Below are 14,110 nucleotides of genomic sequence, written 5' to 3' on the forward strand. Positions count from 1 at the left end.
TTTGTAATAAAATCATGTTCTGGTTTAGGAAACTTTTTGGTTTTACAATGTTTCGCTGTATGTCCTAAATGACCACAGCGAAAACATCTTTTATGTCTGGGTCTTTTGGTGTGAGAAGATGATGTATGTGATGAGAATCTTGAGCTTTTTGCTTTCTTCATTTTCTTGTCCACTCTGCTTTCATCTTCGGGAAATTCTTCATCACTGTCTGAATCGAGTGAGCTTTCAGACGTGTTGTCCTTGCTTGAATTTTGTTCTTCACTTGCTTCACAACTTGAACATTCGAAGCTTTCATCACTTGTTGCTTGATCTTCAGTTGAGATTTCTGAATGCGAACTTTCTGATGTCTGTTCGTCTTCTGTGGTAATGGCGCTTGATTCTACATTATCTTGATCTTCAGTAGCTTTCTTTTCTGATTCTGTCATACCTGTTCTGGAAGGAATAAATTCGGGAATTTCCTTTGTAAGGAATTTTCCAAAGCTATTCCTTTTTAATTCTGGCACAAATACAGGAGATTCACAAGCAACATTATCATCACGACACGCATAATTCAAACCATGACATTCAGACACATAAGGTTCATGATCACGGGTCTCAAATGTAGGCACATGGCCTTTACAGTCATCCACAGATTTAGTTTTAGGCGCTTGGCCATTACACTTATCCATCCTACTTAAACTATTACATTCATCCTTAACATTGTTTTTAGAACAATTCCAGACGAACCAGTTAACGGTGGAATAACTGTCGCCTGAATAACCAATTCCTATTTTTGACCCTCCGCAGTCTCCATCATCATCGCACACATCTTCTTTACACTCAATGGAATCTGCATTGCTTTTAGAACAGTTAGCAGTTGTCTCATTTTCATAAAATTCATTTTGTTCAACTGAGGCCTTTTCATTTATGAGATCATTTTCGGGATGAGGAGTAGGCATAGGCACGTAGTTTTTGCTGTGAGGCGGAAAGAAAAGTTTTCTTTCATTTCCGTGCCTATCCTTATAACCAATCCCGTCTTTCACAAACGTTGGTCGTTGGCAATTTTTGATGTCAGTAAAGGCCTTTTGACTGACATTCCATTTATCTATTATAATCTGGAGTTTGTTCTTTTCATTTAACGCTTTTTCTAACCTTTCAGTAAGATCATTTATGATAAAATCTTTTCTAAACACAAATTCTTTAAGAGTTTGCATTTCAGCCAAAGTTGAGTTCAACTTTCTCTGATATGCAGCCTCATTTTGTTTAAGCTCATTATTAATTTTTAAAGCTTTGTCCTTTTGCCTTTCAAACTCCAGATTTAGGAATTTATAATGTGCCACGACATCAACGCATGCTTCGGAGCATAACTTCTCCTTGAAACTAAGTGGAATACTATTTACCAAGTCTTTGTCAGCCTTCTCTTTTGATGCATCTGCTTTCATGGCTGTAGCTTGAACTTTATCCTTTCCTTTCTCAGCATCTTTTTCAGCTTTATCACCAGACTCCACTGAAGGCAGAATACCTTTCAATCCCTGGTCAGCATCATTGTTTCCAGTTGGGATTCCCGTTGTCTGCTTCTCAAAGTGCTTTGCAGATGATTCACTAGAGATTTTGGCCATCAGGGCTTTGTTGACTTGTTCCTTAGCTTCAGTGATCTCTTCGCTCCAGTCATAGTCTTCAACAACCAAAGCCTTTGGCGTGCTGGGAGAAGCGTTGCTTTTGTTCTCTTCGGCAGTGATCTGTTTAGCAGCAGGAGTAGCTTCACTGTTTCCCTCTTTCAACATCGGACAGTCACGCTTGAAGTGTCCAAGATTCTTACAGTTGTAGCACCTCAGCTTAGACTTGTCAAAACCAGCTTTTCCAAGACCTAATCGCTTGCCTGTCTTGTCTTGAAACTTCTTCAATCTCAGAGTGATCATGGCCATTTGCCATTTCAGATCCATTTCTTCCATATCATCTGGATCAACCTGATACATGTCTTCGGCAGTAAACATCTCCTTCTTCAATTCCCCAGACATTAGGGCTTCATAGCTGCTTAGGAAAGTGTTGAAGAGTGCCACATTCTCGGTTGAAACTTTCAGTGCTTGAGTATCGACAGTGATCGTTTTCTCAACAAGTTGTGGGGCTTTAGATGCGCTTGCGGAAGCATTTGCATAAATTAGATCAGAAGCTTGTGGAGTAATGCCCCCTGAAGCGAGAAACGCTACATTCTTCAGTCCTGCTGAAGGTTGAGTTGCTTTAGGTTGATATCCAGCAGTGTTCATCTCTCTCTTGTTTACGTCCATTTCAAGCAATTTCTTTATTGCAGCACGATTGGTTACAGGATTTCCAGCTTTCTTCATTTTGGTCATCATGTTTAGGAAGCGGCTAATGTGATCAGACAGGCTCTCTCCACGGACTCTGCAAAACATGTCGTATTGCTTTTGCACCATATCTCTCTTGCTTTCGATCAGTTCTTCATTTCCCTCATAGTACTCGATCAATGCATTCCAGAGTGCATTAGCAGTTCGGTGTTCTTCAAACATGTTGCAGTCGTTTGTTGATAAAGCCATGGTTAGAGCGGCGTGTGCACGACGATCACGTTGAATGAGGGCCTTGTCTTCGTCAGTGAAGGTGGTAGCATCGTTGTTAGGAACCACCGCATCTCCTCTAACTACCGTAGGAACGTGAGGTCCGGCCGTAACGGAGAGCCACAGATTGTAATCCGTGTACTCGAAGAACGATTGAATGCGAGTTTTCCAAGTGCTAAAATCTTCCGCTCCTTTCAACTTTGGTGGGCGAGTTGTGGTTCCAGTTTCAAGTTCCGCTTGAGCGATTGGACTTAGTTGATTTAGCGACATTTTTCTTTGTTTTTGACAAACGTGTGCTGAAACAGGCTTAAATTCGCTGACAGATCTTTAATTTCGCCGGCGAACGATGTTGACTGATGATCTCCGCTAACTTGTTCGCTATCTTCGCTGACACGATGTTGGATCCTGCACGAACACCAATTTATCTTCGCTGACAAATCAAACACCAAACGAAGTTAGGTTATAATTGCCGGAAACCGTGATAGGAACGCTGTGATTCGCTAGCACGGTTCTCGAAGTCGCCTTCGATAAATTCGCTAATGGGTCAAATGATACTGTTTCGCTGATGATCAGCAAATTCGCTCGAACGTTAGTCGGCTAATTTGCTGATTATGCGACGGAACACTCAGCGATTCAGACAATATCGCTATGTTCGCTACGTTCAAAATATATATTCGCTGTATTCAAAATTATCTTCGTTGTATTCAAAATTATCTTCGCTGTATTCAAAAACTCATCGCTGTATTCAAGTTATCTTCGCTAACCAGAGGGTTTATCACGAACTAAAACCCTCTAATCACTCAAAAACAGCCCAAAAACCATGTTTTGATGCACCAAAATGACCAAAATGACTCCTTAACCAAGTATTAACAACAACCTATCAATTAAACACACCAAATCAATCCATTTTAAGCCCAAAAATTTAAAAAAACCTTGAAACTTTGAAAAACCTTCAAAACAATGAAAAATCTTAACAAGAACACAACAACCAAGAGCACAAAGGCTCTGATACCAAATTGTAGATCCCAAAACGTATCCGGATCACAGTGGTTGGTTGTTTTAGTCCAAAACACCTATTGATTAAGTGTTTGAACTATGACTAGTCAAGAAATATCAAGAATGAAGATGAAGGTGAAGCTAATGGATTGAGGAATACAACTAGTGTTGTATTGAATCCAAACAGAATGATATAACAATAAACAACCTTGGAAATCAGATCAAAGCTCAATAAGAATGTAAACAACACTTGATTCCACCAAGAGCCAAAAGCTTCAATGTGTTACAATGCTTGGGGTATTTATACTAGCATCCTGACTAACCAGCAAATTTATAAATTTGCTGGAATCTTAACTACACTAGGTCAGGAATATTACTTCTAGATAATTACAAAACAACCCCCTAAACATTCAAAAGGCATACAAACTACAACTAAACTAATCCAGTACAAGTACCAACGATCTCACATGCTCTAACAGGGCTTGGTTATGCGATAACCAATCCATACCCAATACTACGTCGAAACCAGCGAGTTTAAAGGGTAACATGGATAAAGTAAATGAGTGGTTCCTAATGGATATGACACATCCATCTAATACAGTTGAGACTGTTTCCATAGTCCCATCAACAAACTCTACCTCAAAATTCACATTCAAGGCTTTAACAGGAAATTTTAACAACTCACAAAACTTACTATCCACAAAGGATTTATCTGCTCCAGAATCAAATAATACTCTTGCGAATACATCATTAATGAGAAACGTACCAGTTATAACGTTGTCGTTCTGAATAGCCTCTTGAACATTCATCTGAAAGACCCTGGCATTGGTCTTTTTCCCAACTTTCAGCCTTCTTCACTATCTTTGGGCAGTTAGTCTTGATGTGCCCTTTTTCATTGCAACCATAACAAGTTGCATCCTTCAGTTTCTTGCACTCAAGAGTCCTATGCTCAAAGGACTTGCAAATCCCACATGCCTTCGGCTGGGATTTCTGTTCATACCTGCACCTTCCGAAATGGTGCTTCTTGCAAACATTGCGCTTGGGCCTATCGCCCGACTGTCGGTCATTCTTCTTGGTCTCCGATCCCTTCTTGTGGTCACGATTTCCCCGATGCTTCTTGCTTGACCTACGTGAATCATCATCTTCACGTTTCCTCTTCTCAGTGTCAGCATTTCTCAGAGATCTCTGTCTCACTGCATCCAGTGTGAGAGACAGAGATATATCTGCTACGGATCTAAATGTAGCAGGCCTAGAAGCCTTTACGCTAGCTTTGATCTCCGGGGCCAGACCCTCGATGAAACGCGCGATCCGTTTAGGTTCCGGGGTCACAAGGTACGGAACCAATCTTGACAGGGTGTTGAAACTTGTGAGATAAGCCTGACAATCCAGGTTCTTCATGACCAGTGATAGGAAATCAGATTCTATCTTCTCGACCTCGTGTTGAGGGCAGTAGTTTTCTTTGATGAGAGCAATAAATTGCTCCCATGTCATGCTATACAAAGCAACCTTCCCTGAGGCTTGAACTAGTGATCTCCACCACGCTAGGGCTTCACCCTTAAATGACTGGGATACAAACTTCACCACATCCTTCTCAGCACAACCACTAATGTCCACAACTATGTCCATTTCGTCCATCCAGGTCATGCAATCCACCGCGCCTTTTTCCCCAGTAAAATCTCGGGGCTTGCAGGAAACAAAATACTTATACGTGCAACCCTTGGCACGAGGTGCATCATTGAACACTAATTTCTTGGGATGGACACTATTCTCATTTGATGAGTGTCGATCGTCATCCTTCTTAGGTTTAGACTGGGACGAGGGTGGTTTGCTGTGAGGTTCAGAATGGGTTCTTGGTTTAGAGTGTGGTGTAGATCGGGTCCTGCTTCGAGACTCGCTATACTCTTCATATTGCCGATCTAAGGCCGTCTTAACAGCGTCGTCTACTAAAGCTTTCAATTCAGCGCCCGTTATATTAATTTGGGCATTATCATTGTCGTCCTCCTTTGATTGACTATTAACTCCGTTTGGGTCAGCCATTGAGATCTTGATCTGCTACAAGGAATATGACAGAATTTTATTTAGGAGTTTATTATGGAATTGTCTTTTATGGCAATTCATTAACCATGGTAAACATAGACCATATTTGGTTAATTTGTTACTCACTTTTATTTAGGATTCGAATATAACTTATCCTATTTACAAACAATATTGTTAGTGGCACAAAAGCCTAGTCACATGGACGTTTTATATTATTAGCCAGGATTTCAGAGAATCAAGGACTGAAGGTTTGAACATAGTTCTTTTACCTTTTCTGACAGGGGGTCATAGACTACAACTGTCTTTTGTCTTATATAACTATAAGTATGGCTCGTAGGCACTACATCACTAATGGATGCTTGATAAGTAATCATCTTAATTGATGATTTTAAACCCATGATTATAAATCATTAATTTGGGTTTTGGAATCCTTTGAAGGATTCTTATATAAGAATGACGCGTGTGATTTTAACGAATCACATCTGCCAAGAATGTTAACATGTTTACAGAGGTTAACAGGAATCTGAATCTTTTACCCAGGTCTCACCATCTTGGCCGGATCTTATAATGACACCAGGCTAGGTCTCACCATTAAGATTCTTTATTTAGGCAGACTTATTTAAAATGAATGATTTTTGATTTCTTTCATATAATAATGTATATAATGACAAAAATGAAGTTTTATAACTTAACATTCCATAAATCATAAGAACGATTACACCCTGCCCTAAACGGGACTTTTAAATAGACAAAATACCTACGCAGAGGTTTACAGAAAACAAGTCCACGCAGGGACCAAATACAATGATAGATGTCCGTACAGGGACAAAAAAGATAAGTCCACGCAGGGACTGAAAGGGAATGGTCCACGCAGGGACTAAACATACAATAAATGTCCATGTAGGGACTAAAACAAATAAATGTCCACACAGGGACTCGATCGAAATAGGAAATACAATGGAACATATAAAGACTAATGATCTCGCTTCTTCTTCCCCTTTAGCAGGTTTGCTAAGCCCTTGAGGAATCCACGATTGTTCTTACGTTCTTGCTCAAAATCTCGTTCTACCCTACTTAAACGGTGGAGGATTTCTTCCTGCTCCGGTGGGGAAAAATGTGGCTGCTGCGACGGTTGTTGAATCGGAGGTCTAGCAGGTGCTGGATACCCATGAGCTGTGTATCCTAATCCCCAAGGATTTCCATAAGGTCCTTCGGGATGGAGGGCGTTGTAATTGGCCGCTACCAAGTATGGATCGGCGTCAGCATAATTATAGTGAGTGTGAGTCGGCAACTCAAACGGGTTATATGTTGTGGATCCGGCGTATGCTGGTATCGGGTTATCATAGCCGAAAGGTGGCGGAGGTGGTGCAACTGGTGCAGAATTCACCTCTGCAGGGTGACTCGAAGGTTCACCCATTTGTGGGTCTTCAGGCAGTGGCGGAAAATGACTTGCACTCGAGTCGCGAGGGGTGCTAAAGTGAAATTCCCCTCCTCGTGTGGACATCCGCGTGCCTGATCTCCTACGCCTTGGCGGATCTGGAGGTGCTTGTTGAACTGGTGGCGGTGGAGGCGGTGGCGTAACTGTCACGAAACGCGAATCCTCGGAAGGATCCTGCTGCTGGTGAGGTGGTGAATGGTGAGAGGGTGTAAAGTACCACTCGCACTGGTTAAACCTCGCTTGGTAACTGTCTGGACCCTGATAAGGTGTTCCATGGAAGGATGACCCATCAGAGATCTCGATAGGATGGTTGGGGGTACCTCTTGCAGGTTCGATGGATCCGTGTCCTCGTCCATATCCATCGCATTGTCCTCGGAGAAATGGTCCACTGGTCCTAGAGGGTTAAAACCTACTGCTTCTTGGACATAGTCTGCCGGGTTGAACTGGCTTTGAAAGAAAGGAGTATGATCGCCATAAGAACGGTGCGAAACAGAACGCTGGAGAGGTATGAACGAAGGTTGAGGGTTACTGGGCTCGTTTTCTGAGTTCGGCCCAAAAGAGTGACGGTATGAAGGCGTCGAACTATGTGAGGTAGACCGTCTAGCAGGCTCGAAGAGGTTCCTCCTACGCCTCTGAGGTTCTTCACTCCTTGTGCTGGAAGGAGCTCGCATGTGTGAAGGTCCGGCCTCGTGATCATTGTGAGTAGTGATTGGCCCTTTGCCTCTTCCTCCTCTTCTAATTGCTGGTGGCATATTTCCTGCTTAAGCAATTTTAAATCAACAACAAACAATAAAAGACAAACTAGAACAACAATTCGAATTTGTCCTATGTTCTTGTCTAGACTCAAGTATGTGCAATTGTGTCATTGAGATTAAACATATAAGGATAGTGTTTAATTCACTCAACGTTGGCTCTGATACCAACCTGTCACACCCCGATTTCCACACGTTTCACTAGTGGGCCCGGTGGGGGATTACCGTGACGTAGTTGGCAACAATATAGTCAAACTACACAATATTTAAATGCACAACGGAAGCATAAAGATAGATATATTTCAACCATCAAATGTAATATCCAAGTATCACAAGTAGTCGAAATAATCCACAGGGGATCAAAAATAAAATAAGAAATAATGTTTAACAGATAGTAGCATCCAGGCTTGCGAGACTCTAACGATGCTAAGGAGTGGCCAGCCTATTTCGTGTAGAACCTGCATTTAATCTTTTTGGGGAAAATATGTCAGTTTACACTGGTAAATACATTCAACCGACACTTTTGTAAAAGGTTTAATAAAATTGATTTGAATGCACGAGGCACAAACTCTTTATAACTTGGGATAATTAATCAATCGAATCTTGTAAAAGAATTACATGTTCACTATGCGTTCGGTCGCCCGGGTCGTGCCGGGTTTAAGGTTAATAGACACGCCACATAGCATAAAGCCGTGGCGGGAAAACAAACGGTTATACCTTTATAATTATAGAGACATTGTCGGGTGTACGCCTACACCCGCGTGTCAAGGTCGTGGCCATTTCGTAAAATGCTGCCAAGGATATCCGGGACATGGTCATTTAAGCTCCCAAAGGCGTAAAGCCAACAAAACCAATTTTTAAACGGGTCACATTGATAATACCCAACTACTAACGAGTTAGGGTCAATTGCCCGACCAAGCGGTATTTTATCTACCGTAACCCAAGCCCGTATAACGGAAAATAAGTTAAAAGTATTTACCTGAGCAAGTAATAACCTCAATAAACAAATGCAAGTATCTTTTACTGGTCTCCTATTCTGGAACAAAGGTTTATAACAACCTATTAGAATCCTAACGGGTCTTTAATTTAGCCTTAGCTTAGACCGGTCAGTTTCAAATGATAAATACGGTTTAATCGCATGAAAGGCGAAAACCGGGAAAGGAATGTGGTTTGGACCCAACAAGTTTGAAGACTTGTTTTATATGGGTATTATAAACACATTCTGGATTTTGAGGTAAAAACGATAAGGTTTGACCCGTTTCGGCCAGTTTATGTAAACTAGTTACATAAACCGAACCGTACGCGTAAAAGGCGTAACGGGTAACCGTAAGAGTCCTACATAGGTTTCCTAAATTAATATGCTCTAAAGAGATTGTGGTATCAGTAGGATACCTTCCATTATGCCCATAACGAGTTTAATCCCAATATACGCCCCGTAGGGGTATTTCGGTCTTTTTAAAGATTATAAAAGAGATTTCCGAGTTCTACAGGAAATCTGAGTTTTCCGAACAGGTTATAAAGTTCAAAATACTTTATTTATTATTTAAAATCAGTAGCAACTGGATTCGGGTCAAAATATCATGTAGAACTCATTTTACGTCCGAAAAGGGTATATTCGGTATTTACCGAATCAATGCCATAACCGCAGGTTATGAGCAGGTTAAAAATAATTAAAAATCTTTAAAAATTCAAAAATATTATTTTACATCAGTGTGTAAAGTTTTGGTGTCGAAATTCGGGTTTAGATAGGCTTTATGCTAATTGCGCCGTTTAATTACTAAAGTTTCCGTAATTGCGCTATTTAGCATAATTCCTATTCTAGACCTCCGATTGACATGAAATTTTAGGGACATGCTTAGAAATCAGTAACTAAGGTTATTGTCCTTTCACGTGTCAAAAATTCTCGTTTTAAAGTTAAAAGGGCGTTATGGTCAACATTTAAGCATATAACGGAAATGTGCAAACGACTCTGACAAACAACGAACCGGTCACAGAGGGTTATACCATCATGTAACCTGGTCCTAAGAGAGTCCTAAGGCAAATCTAAATCATACCATAATGGGTCAAAACTGAAGTCAAAGCAAAAGTCAAAGTTTTGCGACTTTTAGTTCCGAACCGGGTCAAAACAGTAAATGGTCGGATCAAACAAGCTTAGACCAGTTATAATACTTACTATTATGTTATATGGGTGTCAAAACAGGTTACACGCCATCTACATTACTGATCATGCATAAAATCGGAAGTTAGCATTCTGTTGACTTTTTCTAAGCAACTTTGCCCCGACATTTGGACTAGTTAGAGTGGGAATCAGAGGGTGCCCTTTTAAGGGTTAAATGCCCATATGATTACCAACATATAACTACCTTTGTTTCGATTAATCACTGGACCATTTGTGATTAACCGTTAAGTCAATCGTTAATTACGATGGATTGACTTTTAAGCTATATCTAAGCAAATACTAAACCATAAAGGGTTAAGCACACTTACAGAAGTTAAGTACACGACCAGAGATGCTAAGAGAGTATTCTTGAGCTCCAGAAGTGATCAAGAAAGCAGAATGAAGGTGTGAAGAACTTGTTGCAACTCATGGCCCTTTTATAGTAATCATAAGCCCTTAGATCATTGACAACAAGTGCTACAAGTGTTTCTAGATGATCAACAACTATCCCTGAGTGCTAGGGGTCGTTTAGGGGGCGCCCATGCTCATAATAATGGCTCTAAGGTCGGTTAAAACACTCAACAGTGCTTCTGTCCGAATTATCTGCATCTGGGAGGCTGACGCGGCCTGCGTCCATGATCATGCAACCTTCACGCGGCCCGCCTGAATCCTAATGTCAGAGCCCATATCTTTACTGTCAGCGCGGCCCGCGTAAAGCCCCTTGCTACTTTTACGCGGCCCGCCTGAGACCTGTTTGCAAGATTTTCAAATCTTTTTCATTATTTCAGTTGGCCTTTGGCGTTTCGAAGGGGTAACTTTGCGTTTTGGGCCTTTTTATTTACGTATAAGGGCCTCGTGACTTTTACCCGCGCCGTTAAGTCCTCGGTTAGTTTATTACTACCCGAAAAGTCCTAACTTTTATTGTTGACGCTTTTAACCCCTCGCATACGAATTTGATCATAACTTTCTCGTTTTGAAACGAAACTTTGCGAAATTTATATCGTATATTCTAGTGAGCGTAATTTACTATTACAAAGCCTCGGGTTTGTTAAAGGGTCACTCAGAGGTATAACTTAAACATGTTGACACATTTAACCCCTGTAGTTTGAAATCTCTCACTTTCTTCCACATTTCGTTCCGTACGATCCATGATTTATTCGTTTGAAGGTACGAGCATCATTTAGGGTTACTGTACAGTATATTTATCCCTTGTTGACACTTTGAACCCTCGGATTCACATACTTTCTATGTTTGTCAACTTTAGTCCTTATTTAGCATTTATTACCACGTGTAAACTTATGACACGTGTCAATACATTATAGGACGCAAAATTTCGAGGTGTTACAATTTAGTTTAATGTGATTTTATTTATGTAATACATAATATGTGGCGGACAATGGACTCAAGCTAGCAGGAACGGTTACAACCTTCGAGACGGTGTTTTGGTACTCAACTCATATTACTTACATTTTTAATTTGTAATATTTGTATATCACCATTCTTCTCATAACGATTCTATAGGCCGAGGTTGAAAAAGATCTTACAGCCGAAGAAACCAATGAACAAAAGAAGCACAAGCTTGCCAAAATCGGAACATCAATGCTCGAGAATCCTGAAGGCAATATTAAACACTTAAAAGAAATGTTGCAAATTTGCAAGAATGGAGATCGTTACATGTTAGATCTTGGTCTAAAGTCTATACTAGCTGTTTTCAAGGATATCCTCCCTGAGAATATTTACTCATGTAAATACTATTTTCTTACATCTATGTTATTTAACTGTATATTGTTTGTCGTTACGAGAACAACACCATAATATATAGTTTTGATATTTATTTTCTTTCCTTGAATTTAACTGTTTTCAAGGATATCATCCCTTGGTATATTAATATGAATTTAAATAAGAATTTAGATATTGAAGTTTATATAAACTTGATGTCAATCAAAAGATGAAAACCATGACCTTTCGTTACTCTATTAAAGGTTCGCTGGTATGTAACATGTTTTTGGATAGGGAAGTGATCACTCTGTTCGACGTTGGGTTTGTACCAGTTAGGGTCGTGTATTGTCTGTTTGGGACCTGTTTCAACCCTTAGACGTGATGCCTAAGTTTGGAAAGGCCTAGAACAAAAATGATGATCTACATGGGCTTCGATGAGAGTAGATATTATATGTTTGTGTTAAGCCATCCGCGAAACTCGCGGGATCTTAGGCTAGTCAATATATATTTAAAACTCTTTACATTCTCTATTAAAGGTACCTAAAAGGAAATCATAATTGCCCCTTAAACTAATCAATAATTACAATTACTACCATCAAGTAATTGTCGGAGACTAGTTATGCCATATTGGTAATGTTACCAAATGATCCGTAAGGCCACATCAACGGGTTATTTCTAACAGATTAGCCTACTCTACAGGCCTTTGGGTGCTTTCATTCATCCCAACCAACCATGCCTCCCCGTAAAGACCCGATGATCCCCTCCAAATCCTGGGTGATCAATTCCTTACCCAATCTGAGGCTCGTGCAAATGCCCAATTTGAAGCTCTTCAAGCTTTAATGAAACAGCAAACCGAACCTCCAACCGGCTACTCACCATCCTCTATTAGGAAAACGTACCTTCCAAATCCCTTATTTTCCCATCATTCTCTATTCGTCTGACCAACGCCCACCCAATATAAACCTTCCCATGTTCAATGGTTCAAATCCGTTGGATTGGATCTTCCAAGCCGACAACTACTTTACCTACTACCACAATCCCGATGACTAACGATTGTACCTAACTGTTTTCTACTTTACCGACGAGGTCTTGAGGTGGTACAAGTATCTCAATAACAACAACGGTCTCTTGGGCACATGGCCAGATATCGTACAAGCTCTTGAACTTCAGTTCGTACCCTCAAACTATGAAAACCATCAAGCGAGCGACACTTTTCAAACTAAAACAAAAGCGGAATTCAAAAAACATTGCAATTGTATTGTGGGGTTATCGAGTGAAGTGAAGTGTTGCTAAACTGTTACCTCTCGGGCATGAAACAAGACATTCAAGCGGAACTTGCCATTATCAAACCTACTTCCCTTCAGCAAGCCTATGGTTTATCTTAACGTGTCTAAGAATAAAAATAAGGAGCATGTCTAATTATATTCTAGACCACGAAGTTTAATTCGGTGAAGAGCTAAAAGCCTAAAACGAAATTATATTTTCACTTTTAGATCTTCATAACTCATCAGTTTTGATTACAAACAATTTTGGTTTTATCGGTTAATAAATGCCATCAAGCCATGCACCTCCACTACTCCACAACATGGGCTTTTTAATATAAACCGGGTTCAATGAAATTTCATGTACAACACCACCACTGACACTCCTTGTTTCGCACTGCCTTCACATCGCCTTAGAGCACAAGTTCGACATGGCCGTCGTCGCTTCTTTGGTGACTTGTGGTGGCGTTATTTCAATCGGAACTCCTTCGAAGTCCTCCTATATGATGTTGTTGTGGGGAAAATCTCCGCATTAGCCTTGTTAACCACCTTAGTTAACAATTTAAACTTTGACTATCCTAAATTACCAAAATTGTCATTGACCACTCTCATGCGCCATATAGCGCAGTACGTACACTTCTCTTGCGCTATTGACTCTTCGTTTTCCTCAACCCTGCGCTACGCACTGCGCTGCACTAAACACCCCCATGCGCCATGCTCTCCTGCGCCATTATCAAACTGCAAAACCTTTCTCCTGCGCCACATGTTCTTGCGCCATTTAGTCACATGTCATATTCTGGTTAAGTGGTTATTTAAAGGGGGAGAGATAGTGTAAAGAGAGAGAAAAAGAATTTTTTTTTGAACGGCGTACGATTAGGATATTGCTAACCAGGTTAGTAGTTAGTATGTTAGTATCACCAAGTTAGTATTAACACCCCCTTGCCTGGACTTGAACCCAGGACCTTCAAGAGAAGCAAAGCTTCCCATCTCCCCCTTAACCACTAGGCCAAGAGATCATTGTTCGAGAAAAAGATCTTTTGTAAAGAAACTTGTACCTTGGCTACAGTAGCCATTTGTGAGTGAAAACAATTTTCATAGTTAATATTAGGGATGAGCTTAGTATCAATACCGGTACGAGATCGGTATTTAAAGGCAAAATTCGGTAAGTACCAGTACTGTACTGAAAGTACCGGTATCAA

The 14,110-nt window shown here is 40.5% G+C and overlaps 1 protein-coding gene across 1 annotated transcript; it reads right to left on the reverse strand.

Moving 5' to 3' along the window:
• Window positions 1–504: 504 nt before the first annotated feature.
• On the reverse strand, window positions 505–2,261 carry LOC118480422. Its single transcript, XM_035975251.1, has 2 exons — window positions 1,380–2,261; window positions 505–829 (listed from the first exon to the last, which is right to left on the reverse strand). Exons 1-2 carry the CDS (start codon window positions 2,241–2,243, stop codon window positions 767–769), a joined length of 927 nt encoding a protein of 308 aa, XP_035831144.1. The 5' UTR covers window positions 2,244–2,261; the 3' UTR covers window positions 505–766.
• Between the last annotated feature and the right edge of the window lie 11,849 nt (window positions 2,262–14,110).

This window comes from Helianthus annuus, chromosome 7 (assembly GCF_002127325.2).
Source record: "Helianthus annuus cultivar XRQ/B chromosome 7, HanXRQr2.0-SUNRISE, whole genome shotgun sequence".
Taxonomy (NCBI): domain Eukaryota; kingdom Viridiplantae; phylum Streptophyta; class Magnoliopsida; order Asterales; family Asteraceae; genus Helianthus; species Helianthus annuus.